At 44.2% G+C, this 19,045-nt stretch overlaps 1 protein-coding gene across 1 annotated transcript; it reads right to left on the bottom strand.

Moving 5' to 3' along the window:
* Nucleotides 1–877: 877 nt before the first annotated feature.
* Nucleotides 878–14,335, bottom strand: dram1 (DNA-damage regulated autophagy modulator 1). The gene is made up of 4 exons (XM_048607961.1): nucleotides 14,017–14,335; nucleotides 9,200–9,267; nucleotides 4,266–4,408; nucleotides 878–1,147 (listed from the first exon to the last, which is right to left on the bottom strand). The coding sequence occupies exons 1-4, from the start codon at nucleotides 14,145–14,147 to the stop codon at nucleotides 878–880; spliced, it is 612 nt and encodes a 203-aa protein (XP_048463918.1). The 5' UTR covers nucleotides 14,148–14,335.
* Nucleotides 14,336–19,045: the final 4,710 nt, after the last annotated feature.

Raw genomic sequence — 19,045 nt, 5'->3', positions numbered from 1 at the left:
GAATAAAAGGGTAAAGTAAGGGTTAAATCTGTAAGTCTGAGAGTATTTCCCAGTAACTATCTGTAAGTTAATGCAACAAGGGTCAGCAATATCCACAATTTACAGGTCATTCTGACATTTTGTGATAATGTAGAAGCAGTATTAGATGTGTTGGCAGATTTGGCATCTCTCGTGATTGTTAGATCACAGGTCAGATTTAATAAGAAGCAGACAGAATTATTTGGGATTCAGAGAATATTAAATAACGAGAACTGTTTCATTAGTGGGAGAATCAGTAAGGAAGACACAGGTTTGAGATAACTGACAAACGATCCAGAGGAGGAGTTTGCAACTTGCTACCGTGGAAGCAGATTCAACAGTGACTTGCAAAAGGGAGTTGTCATACATACTTGAAACTTGCCGAGTAATAGGACACCAGGTTTATTTAATTCACCTGATGAAGGAACAGCGCTCCAAAAGCTTCTGATTTCAAATAAACCTGTTGGACTATAACCTGGTCTTGTGAGACTTCTGACCTTGCTCACACCAGTCCAACACCGGCACCTCCACATCATGCTGAGTAATAGGAAAAGGGCAGTAGGGGGGGTTGGAATTCATTATTTAGATCTTTTCCAAAAGCACCATGTGTTGTACAGGTAGTTCTATTATAACGCGATAGTTGCTTTCTTGTGTGACCTCACGCTGTAGAAAATTGCCATAGAAAATCGCATTATAGGGAAATCACTATACCTGTACCACAGAAAGTTTGCGTTATCCAAACAGTGTCTACTATTCATTAATCACGCTACAGCCAATTCACGTTAATGAAACGCGTGCTATAGCAGAACTACCTATAGGCATCCATGTAAACCTGACTCCAAATTCACTTTTACTCCTCTTACACAAGGTCTGAATGACTCCTACTGTATTTCAATGCCACTGAAAAGACCGGTTCAATATGATGACCTCCCCCTTCCACAGAAAGGATACTAGGGATGGTGGCGACAGTGGACACTGTCGACAGCATTATTCTAAAGCCACAAACCAGATGAGTGTGATGGTAAGGCATCATCTTGAAGGAAATGCAGCTCTGTAGTATGAGATACAAAGTTCCCATAACGAATGACAGCAGTGCCCCAATGTCATGAACTATTCTCAAAGCCGTTTCCTAAACACAAGACAAAAAAATTGAAGTGAGTTGACGAGAAATTGGAAGTTCTGGTATTGATGAAATCAGATTATTTGATCAGAATCAATAAGGTGATTTGGTAACCTGAGGGACACATCCAAGGCAACGAGTGAAAGAGCTAAAGGCGAGCTGAGGAGAATTGTGTTTTTTTTTAAACTTAGTGAATGGTTGTAATTTAGATAGTGCTGTCTGAAAGGGCAGTAGAACCAGGTTTAACAGGAACTTTCAAAAGGGAGTTGGAACAATACTTCATAAAGAAACATGTGCAGGGTTACTGGGAAAGAAGCGATTAGCTCTTTTTAAGAGCTGGCACAGGAACAATGGGTCAAATGGCCTCCTTCTGTGCTACAAGATTCTATTGTTCAAACATTGGAATGACTACTCCCTTCGCTTGAAGAACAAATAATCACCACTTTTTTTTTCAGCTATTTGCTTTGAGGATGCTGGTGATTCTGGAAACCTACCCATTTCCAAAGTTTGGCCAATTCAATCTAGGTGAATCCTTCCCAAACTGACTGACCATGAAAAGGCAACAGAGGCAAACAAATATATGCCTCACTAAAATTTTATTGAAGATTTTTTCTGAGTGGAAGCATGGGCTGTTACACTCTTCTTAACATTCGCTTTGAGAATGTCTTGACTGTTTGAAATCCTAAAAAATTCCACTTGACATTCAACAGTCAATGGCCTAATCACTTCTTGCATTCTTGTCTGACAAATAAATAATGACCCCTTGGCAGTTTTGGAGCAGAGATGAAATCCCTTCAGTCTCCAAATTTGCACCTAGCATTTATTGCAAAATTGGGGCAAATATTTAGATGGTGGATTGACCTCTCCTTCCTGCGGTATTCTAATGATGTCTCCAGCTTCTTTATGTATTATGTATTATTTAACTTTCAAGAGGCATCAAGAATCCTAGTGATTCCTAAATATTATGTAATATTCTAGCTGTTAGTCAAATGGAGAAGCATACAGATTGTAAAATATACTCCTCATTGAGATACGGGAGGTAAGGTGATAGGTTGATAATTGAGTCTAGTACTTGTAGTGAACTTTATGTACAATATATTTTGTACAGGAATGACTGTTATTAAGCACATCTGTTATCAATACATATGGAAACTTAACCATCTCCCTTCAAATATCAGCATACAATCTAGAAAGACAGAAATTTATTTAATGGGGTCAATCATTCAGTAGTTGTTGTCAATTTATCAGCTCCACGAACCTTGTCAGGAACACTAGGCACCTGGTGCATGTTCAGTAGGAACATTCTAATGGATTAGAGAACAGAACACAAATTGTAATGTACAAGCGAAAAGTGCTTTATATTGGTAAGGTTCCAACTGCAGAGTGAAGGGCTCTGGTGGCACAGTGACAGTGTCCCTTCCTCTGAAATGAAGGCCCAAGTTCCACAGTGTGCAATAACATCGTTGAATAGGTTGGTTAGAAAATATTTACAATCGCATAGTAGTTATATTATTGCACTGGTAATCCAGGACATAACTTCACATCCCACCAGAGTGACTAGGGAATTTAAATTCAGTTCATTAAACAAGTTTATGTTAAAAACTAGCCTCAGAAATGGTGACGAAGAAACAATTGGATTGATGTGAAGATCTATTTGGTTCACTCTTGCTCCTTAGGGAAGGAAATCTGATCTGGCCTAAGCTGTCCATTACAAGATTTGGTTGACTCTTAAGTGCCCCTTGAAATTGCTGAGCAAACCATTCAGGTGTATTCAAGAAGGCATGTTCTCAAGGGCAATTAGGGATGGGCAATAAATGCTGGCCTTTCTGGTGATACCCATAGTCCACAAATGAACAAAAAGAAATCCTTGGCACCCTTGTGCTTATAATCAGACGTATCCTCATGAAGTTAACCACGAGACAAAAGAAATATTTAAATAACCACAACTTGTTCCTATTTGTACTTAAAAACAGTTTTCTAAGAACTTATTCATTCATGGGATGTGGGCGTTGCTGGCTAAGCCAGTATTTATTACTAATTGCTAATTGCTGGGAGAGTGATTTGATACAACTAATGGCCTGCTTGGTTATTTCAAAGGGCAGTTAAGAGTCAACCAATTGCTGTGGGTCTAGAGTCAGATGTAGGTCAGACCAGGGAAGGACAGCAGATTTCCTCCCTTTAAAGACAATAGTGACACAATCAATTTTAGTAAGATTAGGCTATGTTCTTCTGGGGTAAATTGTACCATATGAATTTCAAGTGTCATTCATAGCCTTAATACCCCAGAAGTTCAAAGGTTATAGGTTCAAGTCTCACTTCAGGGACTTGAAGTTAAAGGCAAGGAGATTGGATAGTGTAGTACTGAGGGACTGATGCACTGTCAGAGACACTTTTTATTTTAAAAATATACAATTTTCACAGTGTGGACACAGGCCATTTGTCTCATCAAGTCCACACTGACCCTCCAAAGAACATCCTTCCCAGATTCACCCCCTACCCTATCCCTATAATCCTGCATTGCCCATGGCTAATCCACCCAGTTTAAACATCCCTGGACACTATGAGCAATTTAGCATGGCCAATCCACCTAACTTGCACATCCTTGGACTGTGGGAGGAAACCAGAGCACCCAGAAGAAACAAACACAGACATGGGGAGAATGTGCAAACTCCAGACAGTCGTCCAAGGAATTGAACCCAGTCCCTGGTGCTGTGAGGCAGCTGTGCTAACCACTGAGCCACGGTGCTGCCCTGCTTCCTTTGAAATGAGACATTAAGTCCTACCAGCATTCTCAGGTGGACTTGGATGATCTTGCAGCACTGCTTTGAAGAACACCAGGAAAGTTCTCCCTGGATGTTCTTTTCAATATTTAGCCCCCAGTGACATCTCAGAAACAGATCGTCTGGCAATTATCACAGTGAGATTGCTGTGTGCAAATTGGCTGCACAGTTCTCTCCTTCCTTTCTTCCTTCCTGTAGCCCTTGCTTCCTTTCTTGATGAAACAAGAGCTGGCTCTGGGAACAAGATCAAAGACCTCCCACATTGATACCCAATGTCTTCCCCACATTAGTGCATTGCAGACACAACAATGAGCCCTGGCCTTCTGATGTTACAGCCTATAACATACCTGAAAATTTGCAACAATGCACATTCCAAGGCAGCCAAGTGCTCCACATATTAGTGCAGTTCTGTTTAGTCTGGGACTGATGAGTGGAATCCTCTCAATCAAGGTCTGTAACAGCTTGTATCGAACGTACATAACCATCAAACCTGGGGAAATGATGCAAGAAACACCAATCAGCTGATGAACAGATACTGCAGGTGGTAAGTTAGTTAATATCCAGATTTGCAGAGAGAGAGAGAGAGAGAAACAGAAATATATCTTTCATATCATGGGGTACTGGACAGAAATGCTTTAATTAATAACTATGACCACAGGAAATTGAGATTTTGGTGCAAAAACGTGCACTTGTTCAGGATTTTAAGTACATTACTTATCAATCTGTGGTTCAGCACTTGGGGACTGAAGGCCAGTTTAAAGATCTGAATTCACACAAATGAGGAGCAGGAGCAGACCATTCAGGCCATCAAGACTGCCGTACCATTCAATAAGATCATGGCTGATATATTCGTGTTCCAAATTTCATATTTCCATCTACTGCCGATTATCCTCAATTCCCTGCTTGTCAAGAATCTATCTGCCTCTGTCTTAAGAATATCCAATAATCTCCCTCCAGTGCCTTATGAGCCAGAGAGTTCCAAAGTCACACAAACCTCTGAGAAAAATTATCCTCACCTTTTGTCCTAAGCAGTGTTACAGGATGGGGGATAATTCGACTGAATTAATGCGGATAGTTGGGGTGGCTCTGAGGTGGATATAGACAGACAGAGAAAGAGAGGGGAGTGTCAGTATTGCTCATAAAAAGGCACACAATGTTTGTTTCAATTTTAAAATGGACAGGCTGACTCTGAGCTTGGTAGTTAATGATCTATCATCTAACTGGTGCATTCTCCATGGCAGCACCCCTACTATAAGGCCATTAGACAGAGGAGCAAAAGTAGGCCATTCAGCCCATTGAACCTGCCCCACCATTCAAGGAGATTGTTGCTGATCTGATCATCCTCAATTCCACTTTCCTGTCTTTTCCCCATATCCCACAATTCTCTTCCTGATTAAAAATCTACCTTGGCTTCAAACATTAATGAATCAGGCTTGACAGCCCTCTGCGGTAAAGAATTCCACAGATTCACTTCCCTCTGAGGGAAGAAATTTCTCCTCATTTCTGTCTTAAGTGGGTGACACCTACAGCATGTGCCAGCAGTGGCCTGTATGGTAAACATAGGCGTGTGCCTCAATTGGTTGGTCATGTCTCTAACTAGAAGAAGAGTAGCCCTCAGTTGAGTCTAGGCAGTGTGCAGCCAGTCTGGGCGGGGGTGGGGGGTGTCCTGGTGCAGTCACTCAGCAGAGTGGGTGTCCTGGTATAGTCAAACAGGGACAGCGTCTACAGTCCAGGGGCTTGGGCACAGTCAGTCATCACTTGGGGTCGTCAAGGTCAGGGCTTCAGTTTCTCTACAATCCAGAGAATGGCTTGCAGTCGGTCCTGGAGTGGAATGAACCTTACAGGTGGGTATCAGAAAATACTGTTGCAGTCAGGAGGTGGGGAACTGGAGGCCATGAGGACAGTGAAATGGGGAACTGCGATATGCAAGTGGGGGTGTGGGGGGAGCCAGTAATACCTGGGAGGACATGGGATGTCATTACCGTGACAACCACCTCCACCAGGGGGTGTGGAGCACAGTGATGGACAGTGGCCAAATGTAGGGACAACCCAGGGATGGGGCTAAGGATGAGAGTTGGAGTTTCAGTGCAAGGTGTGGGTGGGATTCAGTCCTAATGGGCTGCCCAGGGGAGTGCCAGGTAGAACGGCAGATTGAAGATTGGAGAAGGGACCTGATGACTAGACCACACCTGCTACTTACTTCCGTGATCTGTCAGTTGGTAAATGCAACCTACAAATGGCAAAGAGCTGGGAGCCTGCACAGAGTGGGTGGGATCCATTTTGGGGTAGGTGACAGACTAGTGGTATTATCACTGGAGTATTAATCCAGACACCCAGGTAACATTCTGCTTGATGGTCAAAAATATGGACTTCTGTGCAATGAGAGTCCTGCCAAGAGGCAATTGCATCAATCTGGCATTACAGAGGACAAGCTGAAATCATTGGCAAGAACATGTGAAATGTATTCCATGTACCAGGGTGTGGGGTGTGAATGTTAGTTCTAAGTGATCTTGACTATGTTATTGGTCCTTGCAATTCGAAGAGAGATATTTCTGTGAAGTTGAAGTTATCACAGGTGACCTTGAAAGGGCCACAATACACACAGCTCCTAGCACTCCTGGAGAGCAGATCCCCACCCCCACCTGAATTGTAATTCTGATGTAAGACTCCCTTCTATGTAAATGTACCTTTGGTGGGTGATTTGGAGCTGGGGGTAGAAGGGATCAGTGCTTGGGTGGCACTTACACTCTGCTGCTACTTATTTGCCTCACAACTAGTGATGCATTCATCAGAATAAGGTTCAACATCAAAGTGCCATGAGGAGTCAATACCTGACCTTCCTTATCAGAGTGTGTGGTGCTGATGTTTTCTCAGGACAGTGACTTCAAAGGAATTTGGGGATTTACATATACATATTAATCAATTAAAACCTTCTAACTGATTCAAGAATTAACAGCATTTTAGGTTTGTTTAGTACATCCTCATCAGTGTTGTGACCATTTGATCTTTTATTTATAAATTCTGTGTCTGATACAACCTCTCTCACTGACACCTGAAGAAGGAGTAAGATTCCGAAAGCTTACATTTTCAAATAAACCTGTTGGACTACAACCTGGTGTCGTGTGATTTCTGACCTTATCAGAATGTCATTAAGGTTTTACGTATGGTGGATTACATTCAGCCTTCATTTGTAAGGGACGTGAATACTGACTGCTCTCATTGCTAAGGACCTGTTCTGTTTCTTCTGCTCCCTACACAGGGTTATGGGAAATGTATAGGACAGATCCAGTCACAGCAGGAGTTGTCATCACTATTGCTGTGATACTTTGAAGGCTGAGAATATCCCAGGACACTGACTGAATGATACCAGCTTCTGGGCTGGGAGCTGTGACCAGGCAGTGCCAGTGGTCACTAAAGGGACAGCCAGGTTGAACTTCTATGTGACTGACTGATTCCAGGGAGCCACTTGGGGAGCCACTGTGGGATCTCTCAGGATTTCCTCCCACAAATGTAGCAAGACTGATACCAAAGCCATAGGTGCCAGATCACGTTGTTTCCCCATGATGAGGTGAGGGCTACAGCCTGTGGAATAAGATGTAGAAAGATAGCCAGCATCCTCTGGGTGCAGGGCACTATAGACTGTACACACATCATACTGAAAGGGCATTCTGTTAACTCTGTTTTCTCTCCATAGATGCTGCCAGACCTGCTGAGTTTCTCCAGCAATTTCTGTTTTTGTTTTAGATTTCCAGCATCCACAGTTTCTACAAACATATCTTTCTGTTGCATTTGAGGGTCCAGATGCATTACAAGGCTGGTTACAGGGGGACAAGGGCTATCTTCTGCAACTATGGCTGATAGCCCTGTTACACAAACCCCTGACTGAAGCCAATCATAGATACCATACTGCCTATTCTTCCACCAGGGCCATGGTTCAGAAGATGATAGGCCTCCTGAAGATGAGATTCCACTGTCTGGGCCAGTCAAGTGGGGCCCAACTGGACAGTCCAAACTACTGCAGCAGGAAAAGAGGAAATGTGATGGAGGCTGAGGAACTGGGAAAGTTGCAGCAGTGTTCCGAGGAGGATGAGAATATTGAGAAGGAGGAACAGCACCCTCTGCATGATCAAATGCAGTGATGGTGGGCACTACAAGCCAGACAGGACCTGACTGGCACCCAGTTCCAGCAGATGAGACCTGGATGCAGTAACCAATCACTGATTGTAACACTGCTAGTGCTCAAAAAGCCCCTGTCTATTTCCAGAGGCAAATGCAGCTTCTGAATGATTTCTATTTCCTTTTGTAAAGAAACATTTGAAGGCTTCCTGTGTGTGATGACACCAAACTCATCTCTGATAAGATGCTGGACTACATTCAGGGAAGTGTAGCATTGACTGAGAGAGACGTTAGGAAGATGGGATGTAGCTAAGGCCCAGTGAGGTGTGTGATCTGCCAGTTAAACTGCCATTCTGTGGGAATATGCAGCTGTATGTACAAGGAAGTGTCAGCTATATCACCTCCATGCCATGAGAAGTGTTGGTTTGTGGTTGCTATGCCACTACTTTGATGATGAAGGGAAACTCTGGACTGCCAACACTTGACCAGGTACACAGCTGGTGGTTAAAGATGGCATTGGTTGCAGGAATGCCAGCATGCCCCAACAGTGACAAATAATTGAGGCTACAGTGAGTGGGAGAATCAGACTGTCAGGTGATGGGGCACCGTAGGGGCAGGCTACACAGTAAAGGAAGCGAGTTTGAAACAGTAGTGTGGGAAAACTCACTAGGCATCACGCAGAGCAAAGCTCCATGAAACTCAGTGAAAACTTTACCAAAATTTGGTAAGATTCAGCCTGGAGTCTTTTCTTCCCAGTAAATAGCATGGATATGTTTAAGGGATAGTTACAGAAACACACGAGGGATAAAAGAAGGTTGGGGGAGGGAGGTGATGAAGGAGAAAGGTTGTGTGCAGGAAGGCAGCTTGTTTTTCTGCTCAAGATTCTGTTTACTATGAGTTACAGACGCTGTGGTTAGTGACCCCCATTTCTCTCTGCTGCATTTACAAACTATGTGGTCTTACTTTTATCTCAATAGCCAAAGTCCCCTCTGGATTTGCCTGTTGCAAATGCGCAGTTTAATTATTCCCGTATTTCCCACATTGCAATCTTATACATTCACAGAAACTGGAGGGAATCCAAAACAAAAACTACCCACAGTTAGCCGGAAAGTACAATCCGAAAGCAAATCATGCTGGGAAAACAAACTGACAATCCTGTACTTACCCAAAAACGCAGAGAGGTTTATCATTAACCCAAATATGCATCTTTCTGGAGGCTGGGTCCCGGTGTCACTACAAGAAAATATTAGAAAAGGATTTTGAATCTACTGCATAGTGTCATAGAAACAGGCCCTTCAGCCCATTATGTCTATAATGATCAAAAAACACCAAATTATTCTAATCCCATTTACCTGCTTATCTCTTCAATAGAAACAAGCAACTGAGTTGGATGACCAGCCATAAGGATGTAATTGCATTGGAGGCAGTCAGAGAAAGTTCACTAATTCACCATGTACAATGAGTGATGATTTAATCCGTTGTCAGGCAGGATAGTTTTGACATGCTCTATCTTAGTGTAACCCTAGGGCCCTATTCACATGGTTGCCAATAAGCAGGACTCCCAATGTGAATATTGACCAGTGAAGGTAGGCTTTCGGTCGATGACAGATAACAGATCATTTTCTGACTTCTCAACAAATACATTGAGGAAGGGGAGTTCATTTGCTCCATTTCAACGTTAAATTTGAGCACAAGATGGAGTTTATTAAACTGCGTAAAGAAATTCTTTGATGTAGCTGCGTAAACATGTTGTCTATATATTAGAAATATTCAAAGGGTTCTGGTCTTTTCATCAAGGAGGCGTTTCAAGCAGCTTCTGATTGTTTGATTTCTGTCTCCTTTGGCGTTTGTAAACACAAGTTAATATTTTAGAGCATCTCATGGTATCCAACAAAGATGTTAACAATGGATAGGCCTAGCGGCAATGCCACCTGTTTGGGTAAGAATAGTGTCATTGAAACTGAGCTCAACTGCACGAGTTGCTAAGTTCATGAGTTTGATGAACAGATTGAGAGGCCAGTGGTGCAAATTGCTAGACATGGTGACAGAGTGCAAATGTCAATGGCTTCTTTGAGTGGCATGTTGGCAAATAAGCTGCAGTATCCAAATTGGACACAGACATGCCATTGGTCTCAATATATAATTGTCGTATGGTCTTAGTGAGTGCATGTGGAACACTCATTTAGAACAGTTTGCTATAGCCACTCAACCACTTGATAAATTCATGTTGTGCAGAGCCTGTCACAGAATTGGACACAAATGGACGTCACTTCAGTGTGTCTTGAGGAGTCCACACATGGATGAGCACGGTGAGCCATGGGATGAATCCTATCATATATGTCACCAGACAGATTACCAGATTGTCTGTACCTCACAGTGCTACAGTGTCTCCACATTTAAAAAATATGCTGCTTTTCTCTTCTTGCTGTTAAACAGCACAAGTTAACATTGTCACACAATGTTCTGTATCTGTCAAATCCATAGATTCCAAATAAGTTGGGGAAAATGAGGAGACATTTCTTCAGACAAATTGTTGTCAAGATCTGAAGAACACAATGTCTATGAGAAAAACCGAAAGAATTGCGGATGCTGTATATCAGGAACAAAAACAGAAGTTGCTGGAAAAGCTCAGCAGGTCTGGCAGTGTCTGTGAAAGAATGTTGCCACACCTGCTGAGCTTTTCCAGCAACTACTGACAATGTCTATGAGGTCGGTGCAATCGGATGGAATAGGAACTTACTGAAGGCGATTGAAGAGGGTTAATGTGGAGGATTATGGGATATGGGGCTATGTTGAACAGCTGAGTCAATGGGCTAAATGGATGTAACATAGGATTGGATTGATTAAAGAACTGTCATCACTTGTTCAATGAAGATGTCTGCCTTTACTGATAATACCTTTTTATTTCACTTTTATTTATTTCTACACCATCCACTGTCTCAACATACCATCGATTTCCTACTTTGCACTTTGTTGACAATGACATAGCACCTGTGATGTGAGACCCATTCTGTGGGGTCCTTCCTCCAACTGACCTGCTGCCTTTTCTCCCCTGGCCCCCTTCATGGGTCTAGTGTCTTTGAATCGGGTCACAGTTACATTTGGGTTTCTGATATGGACTGAGAACAAACCATAGCCTCCAGCACATGGTCCCGGGGAATTCCACTCAATGCTGGACTGACAGATTCAATCCATTCTGTACCCCCTTCACCAAAGGCAGCTCTAACTTTGAAAGCCCATCAGTTTTGGTTTCAATCACAGTATCTTATGTGGAAACGTGACACAGATTTTCTGTAAGTTAATTGCAATGTGATGTTTAGATTTCCACAAGTGAAGTGTCACTTCCTCAAAATAAAAAGCTTAATCACATTAAATCCTGCCTTGCTCATCTGTCCTAATACTCTCTGTCTGATTCAATGTTTTGTCTGATTACGTTCCTTAAGTCTCTTGTTATACTACTAAGGGTGTTATTATTACTTTTAAGGACATCCCGTCAGTCCAAGAACATTTAAGAATCACGTATGGACCAGACCAAGTGAAAATATAAAAGATCAATTGGGGAACCAGGTTCAGTTTTATGATAATCAATGATCACCATTGCTGATCAATTTTCAACTCCAAATCTGTTTTTAATTGAATTTAAATTTCACTAGCCACTGTGGTGGGATTTGAACCTGTGTCACCAGAGGATTAACCTGGATTCCTCATCCAGTGATATTAGCAATAAGCCAGTGCTTCCCAAAATTTTCTCCCATTGTGGCCTCCACTGGTAGTTTTGTGAATAGTTCTGATCCCCCAGTTAGTGGTAGGGGAAGAGAAATCCTATTGAAGCAGGGAGAAAGGGGGTTGTTGAAGAGTCACTGCTGACTCAGAACCTGACACCCTCAAAACGTCAGCTCCTGGCCCCACTTTGGGTTCTGACCCCGACTTTTTGAAGCTCTGACTTAAGCCAAAATCTCCCTTTACCTTTATACAAATTGTGGTTGCTGTGACAAAGAGAAACAGCCATGTCAAATGACCAGACAATCCTCATCTCCAAACGATGTCGATGCAAGGAAAGGGAAAAGGTGAAACTATTGTACTCTTGTTGGAACAGTAGCAGTTGGATGGTTTAGGTGGATGTTTTGTGGCTCAGTGGGTAGGTCTGCTGCCTGAGGGCCAGAAACTCTGGGTTTGAGTCCCATTCCAGGAAGGAGCGTGTGTTCATTGAAACATAGGGAAAACAGGAGCTGGAGTGGGTCACTCGGTCCTTCGAGCCTGCTCCACCATTCACTATGATCACGGCTGATCATCCAACTCAGTCCCCATTCCTGCTTTCTCCCCCATATCCCTTGATCCTTTTAGCCCTAAGAACTATATCGAACCCCTTCTTGAAAACATTCAATGTTTTTGATCTCATCTGCTTTCTATGGCAGAGAATTCCACAGGCTCCCTGCTCTCTGGGTGAGGGCATTATCCTCATCTCAGTACTAAATGGCCTACCCCATATCCTTAGGCAGTGATCCCTGGTTCTGGACTCCCTGGTCATTAGGACATGGGGAGGAGGAACAGGTTGGGTATCAACTTATAAATCTTTCCAGAAAATACAGCAGGCAGTAAGAGCAGGAGAGAGATCTGGTCATCCAACATGTCCATTAAGGTACATATTATCAAAGCACCTTGCATTCCTGGGGACGGGAGGAAGAGATTGGCCAGTGTGAGTCAGGTTGGAACCAACATGGGATTCAACCCTCATTCCTTCTGTGGGTGGATTCGGGACCCGTTCCTGGGGGTGATCACTGAGTGGTGAGTCAGGCCTGTCCTTGGTAGAGATCACTGAGTGATGGGTCAGGCCTGTCCTTGGTAGAGATAACCGAATGATGGGTCAGGCCTGCCTTTGGACAAAGGACTGAGGAAAGGGAGATTCACCTGAGGGGGTAGAGGCTTGATTCTTTAATTGATGAGAGAAGATGCTGCATAATAAAACCATTAGATAGAGGTGCAGAATTAAGCCATTCAGCCCACTGAGTGTGCTCCATCATTCAATCATGACTCATATGTCTCTCAACCCCATTCTCCCACCTTCTCCATCTAACCCTTGACCCCCTTACTAATCAAGAACCTATCTATCACTGTCTTAAAGACACTCAATGGCCTGGCCTCTATAGCCCTCTGTGGTAATGAGTTCCACAGATTCACCATCTTCTGGCCGAAGATATTCCTCCACATCTGGGTTCTAAAAGATCATCCCTTCACTGAGGCTGCAAGTATAAATCCCGTCAGTCACCTCTGTCTGAAATCCGTTTAATCTTTAACTTGAAAATGAAACCTAAGATTAGAGGATTATTTGTGGTAAAGGAAGGGAAAATCTCTGAGCAGTAAACCTGCTCTACAAAGCGCCTACTGAGATGGAGTATATTTAATTGAAGTTTAAACAGCGGAAACCCTTCGAGTTGATTTCCCTGGAGATTATTTTCAAAGAAGGCGCTAGTCCGCAGAGGGGAGAGAGTACAAAGGGCCGGATAATTTGGGAAAGTGAAACTTTTGACAGTCAACTGTTGGAAGGAAGGGGCTGTGAGGAGGAGGCAGGGCAAGGAGCAAAGAGAGAGAGAGAATATAACCGGACCCAGGAAAATTCGGGGCTGAAGCCAAGTTAAATCAGACATGTGATAAGATCGACTTTAACAAAGAAACAAAATAAACAAAAAGTGCTCGAGAAACTAAGCAGGTGTTCAGAGACAGCAAGAGTTTTGAAACGTTAACTCTGTTTCTCTCTCTCTCTCTGTGTGTGTGTCTAAAGATGCTGCTAAGTTTCCGCTGCACTTTCTGTTTCACGATGAACTCCCCCCTCCCCAATCCCAAACCCAACCCCAACTCTTCCCCTCCCCACCTCCCCCACTCGTGTCCCTCCTTTCAGGAAGCTAAAAGGGATTTGGGGAAAAGTGTTGTCCCGGCCCCGGGGCCCTCCCTGTGAGAGGGACGGAGTGGGCGATGCTCACTGACCTGATGAAGGGCACCAGGGGAGGGACATGCCGGGTCAGTACCGCGATCAGGAACGAGATGACAAAGGCAGCGCAGGACCAGATGACCAGGGCTACAGGCAAGCACGAACTCCCGATCAGAAACCACCACATCTGCGCGGATCTTTACGCCGGCAGCTCCGCACAGTTCAATACCAGCGCTAGTTTATAGGCTGCTCCTTCCGGATCTCATGGTGGTCAATGTTCAAGGAACAACAAAAAAAAACCCTGCCCTGAAATTACCACAAACTCAATAGAGTCATCTTGAAATGTCTGGAAAGAATGAGATTTAGCAACTTCCCTTTTCGCTTCTCACGTGATAAATGATTTGAATGCTTTGCTGAACTTCTGGCAAAAGCGTGGGATCTGCGCCTGAGGGGGTGGGGATTAAGATACAACTCCCTCTCCCTCCCCCCATAAACAAGAAAAATTACCCCCATTGACAGCACATCCCCTTCAAGCACGCCCCTTAGTGCTTCACAGGAGAGGGCGCTTGGTGAACAGAGGGCAGGAGGCACTTTGTAAAGTGGGGAGGGGTAAAAGTGATGTCCAAACGAAGCAAGGGTGAGATGAGGAAAAACTTCTTCACCCACCGAGTCTAAGAGGGAATGCACTGCCTGGAAATGTGGTGGGGGCACGTTCAATTGAGGCATTAGATGGTTCTTGGACAAATTATGTTCAGGGCCATGGGGAAACACCCTAAGATACAGGAGCAGAATTAACCCTTTCAGCCCATCAGGTCTGCTGTGCCCTTCAACCATGGCTGATATGTTTCCCATCAACTCCATTTCATAGAATAGTATCCCTACGGTGTGGAAACAGGCCATTCGGCCCAACAAGTCCATACTAACTCTCTGAAGAGCACCCCACCCAGATTCACCTCCCTACCCTATCCCTGCATTTCCCACGGCTAATCCACCTAAATTACATGTCCCAGACACCATGGGCAATTTAGAATGTCCAATCCACCTGAACCTGCACAATCTTTGGACTGTGGGAGGAAACCCACGCAGACACAGGGAGAATGTGCAAACTCCACAGACTGGAATCAAACCCGGGTCCCTGGTACTGTGAGGCAGCAACGCTAACCACTGAGCCACCATGCTTCCCCATTTTTCTCCCTTCTCCCTGTAATCCTTGATCCCCTCACCAAACAAGCACATATGTATCTTAGTTTTAAATACACTCAGTGACCTGGCCTCCACAGCCCTCTGTGGCAATAAATTCCACAGATTAACCATTTTGCAGCTGAAGAAATTCCTTCTCATCTCAATTGTAAAGGGTCATCCCTTCACTCTGAGGCTGTGCCCTCGGTCCTAGTCTCTCCTACTAGTGAAGTACGAGATTGAGGAGGTGAGTAGGAGAGTAGGAAAGACAGGAGATTGGCACTAGTGCAGACATGATAGGCAGAATGGCCTTCTTTTACAGTGTGGTAATTCTGTGATTAAAAAGCAGCTAAACTGATTATCATATTGCGGTTTGTGGGAGTTTTCTGTACATGGGTTTGTTGCCCAGTTTCCCATATTGCAGCAGTGATGACATTTCAAAAGTATTCCATTGGCTGTAAAACCCTTTGTAAAGTTCTAGGGTCAGAACGGCACTACAAGAATATAAAACTTTCCATCTTATTGTCAGGTAGTGGGACAAGAAAATAAATATACCTAATGACTAGTTACCCTCATTTATTAACGTTCACTCATGGGACATGGGTGTTGCTGGCTGGGATTTAATGCCCGTCCCTATTTGTCTATGAGAAAATGGTGGTGAGCTGCCTTCTTGAGCCACTGCAGTCCATGTGTTGTAGGTAGACCCACAATGCCATTAGGGAGCGAATTCCACGATTTTGACCCAGCGACAGTGAAGGAATGGTGATATATTTCCAAGTCAGGATGGTGAGTGGCTTGGAGGGGAACTTGTAGGTGGTGGTGTTCCCATTTATCTGCTGCCCATGCCCTTCTAGATGGAAATGATCATGAGTTTGGAAGGTGCTGTCTAAGGTGAATTTCTTCGGTAAATGTCTGCAGTGCATCTTGTAGATAGTACACACTGCTGCTACTGAGCATCAGTAATGGAGGGAGTGATTGCTTGTGGATGTAGCGCCAATCAAGTGGGCGGCTTTGTCCTTAATAGTGTCAAGCTTCTTGAGTTTTGTTGGGGCTGCACCCATCCAGGCAAGTGGGGAGTATTCCATCACAGTCCTGACTTGTGCCATGTAGATGGTGAACAGGCTTTGCGGAGTCAGGAAGTGAGTTACTTGCCGCAGTATTCCCAGCCTCTGACCTGCTGTTGTAGTTGTTATATTTATCTGATGAGTCCAGTTGAGCTTTTGGTCAATGGTAACCTCCAGGATGTTAATAGTGTGGGATTCAGTGATGGTAACACCATTGAATGTCAACAGCCAGTGATTAGATTGGAGATGGTCATTGCCTGGCATTTGAGTGGCATGAATATTACTTGGCACTTTTCAGCTGAAGCCTGGATATTGTCTAGGTTTTGTTCCTTTTGAATATAGGCTGCTTTAGTAAGACTTGGACAATATCCAAAGTCTTGTCTTTCCTGGGTCAACACCAGATTTTGATTAAACATATCAGTGGTCTAATGATAATCTCCTTAAAAACATGGTTTTCAGCGAACCCACTCCCCCACCCCCACCCCCATTTCTTTGGACAACCTTTGATAAATGCCAAAGCAAAGAATATGGCAGCAAATTGTGAATGCAACTGGAATGTACCACAAAAGGATACAGCAGAGCTGGGGGGAAGGGGGTGGGGCGGGGGATCATCATTCTGGGCTAATCTGTTAGCAGGAAACCATGCCCCCCCCCTCCCCCGACCCTGGGTGACTTAGGAGAAATACCCCTTGATCTGTCCTGTCTACATGTGCTCAATGTGTTGACCCTCAGCTACCGTGAGCTGGCTGACAGCGGAGGATGTGAAGTAGGTGGTGCATTTAGTGAGGGGGTGGGGGCAGGGACAAACACAGTGAGATGTTCAGGAATTACCTAATGTCAGCAGTCGAGCAATTTTCAGATTGTTTATTGAGTTTGTTAAGAAGGAGCAGTTTAGATATGATACGTTGATTAATTAGGCAAAGAAAAGAAATGTATGACCTGTGACAGATGGCATGCTTTACTGATCCCAAAGTTGTTCTGTCAAATACAGAAGTATAAACAGCAGATCCCTACAGTATTGGACTGATGGAGTACAGGCCTCAGGTGGCTTGCAGTGTTTTGGAGGTAATTTTTGGGAGTAACAGTCTTTGTCCTTCCCTCGGCTTGAAGTCCCACCTCCTCCCCCGATAACCTTTCACCCGCCCACCCCTCACTTATCAAGAATCTATTGACCTCTGCCTTAAAACTATTCAAAGACCCTGCTTCTGCTGCCTTTTGAGGGGGAGAGTTCCAAAGACTGTGTGAGAAAAATATTTTCCTCATCTCTCTCTCAAATGGCTGACACCTTTCTTTTAAAACCATGACCCCTAGGGTTAAATCTTCCCAGATCCTGGACAATGTGAGTGAGAAATTAAGGTAAATCAGGTGAGATGTCGAATGAGGTCCTTCTCTCAACATCGAGACTAAAATGGCGCATTTTATATCCATGTCCTGTACATGCAGTTGAGATTCTTGCTAATAAGCAGCGAGAGACCAATTAATGAGAATGATTGCTAATTATCAGCCTCATTCCTATGCCATCTTTACCTTATTTATGTGCAAGCTCACAATCTCTGCTGATTAGAATTGTGACACCTAGAATTTCTGACATGAGAGTCTGGGATGTACCTGGTGACTCCAAGGTCATGGCTTACTCCTGTGGGCCTGCACCTTGAACACCCAGCACCAACATCTCAGGGCACATTCCATGGGCAGTGACTGCATGCATCCATGTTCCTGGACGTTGGCATTTGACACATGCCATTGTGACGGCCTATTGGTATTATGGCTAGACTATTCATCCAGAAACTCAGCTAATGTTCTGGGGACCTGGGTTCGAATCCCGCCAAGACAGATGGTGGACTTCGAATTAATAAAAAAAATCTGGAATTAAGAATCTACTAATGCCCATGAAGCAATTGATGATAAAATCCATCTGGTTCACCAATGTCATTTAGGGAAAGAAACTACTGTCCTTACCTGGTCTGGCCTACATGTGACTCCAGACCACCCACTGGTCAATTAGCAATAGGCAGTAAATGCTGGCCTAGCCAACGATGCCCTCATCCTGTGACTGAATTAAAAAGGTATTTGGTTGGCTCTCGACTGAAATTGCCTAGCAAACCACTCAGTTGTATCAGTCACTACTTGGGACATTAACTGCTGGCCAGCCAGCAATGTCCATGTCCCATAAGTGAATTAAAAAACAGCCTCTCTTCACCCTCCTGGCTCTTCTCCAATCAACTACAGTATGCCTCTGCACCAGTTGGCTGCACTTTAGAGTTTACTGGCGCCTCTCATTACAATGCTGCTGCAAGGACAGTCTGTGTGCAGGGACAGGACCCCAGCTTACACACTCAGAGCAGCCCTCCCTTACCTTGCATTTTTCCACTTTGATCAGCCCCAGCCTGAATTTAAAGGTTCACAGCATTGCAGGCTCAGTTCAACACACACTGATAGCCAGGAAGTTTGTAAGCTGTTGTCAGAAGTCATCAGTCAAAGGGGTGGACACTCTATGGCATGGCACCATCCTATCACAACGTCACACTTACAACATTCGCTGAAGCCTATACATCAAACACCTTGTGTGTGCATCAACTGAATGGGCAGAAGTCCTCAGTCATGGTTAGGGGCTTCTGGGGCACAGTCACTCAAGGGGGCTGAGTGGTATCAGTCAATGGGATTTTCACTCAGTTGTTCGGGACAGTCAGGGTCAATATCCTCTCCTCATTGGGAGTAAGGAGCTGAATGCTGAGCACCTCACCACCCATCCTAGCTCTTCCTGCCCTGCTGTGGGTCATTATTGCCTGGAATGAGACAACGGGGGTGGGACGGGATCTGATTGGGATAAAATGGCTGGCAC

Source organism: Rhincodon typus, chromosome 18 (assembly GCF_021869965.1).
Source record: "Rhincodon typus isolate 14 chromosome 18, sRhiTyp1.1, whole genome shotgun sequence".
NCBI classification, from domain to species: Eukaryota; Metazoa; Chordata; class Chondrichthyes; order Orectolobiformes; family Rhincodontidae; genus Rhincodon; species Rhincodon typus.
This window is presented reverse-complemented; position numbering and strand designations above follow the sequence as displayed.

Excerpts from the sequence above, each read along its gene's own strand:
- dram1 (XM_048607961.1), bottom strand. The coding sequence starts at position 14,147 with ATGTGGTGGTTTCTGATCGGGAGTTCGTGCTTGCCTGTAGCCCTGGTC. Across the intron at positions 9,268-14,016 it reads CCCCTGGTGCCCTTCATCAG|TGACACCGGGACCCAGCCTC; the intron begins GTCAGTGAGCAT and ends ATTTTCTTGTAG. Across the intron at positions 1,148-4,265 it reads GCATTGTTGCAAATTTTCAG|GAAACGGCTTTGAGAATAGT; the intron begins GTATGTTATAGG and ends TCTTGTGTTTAG.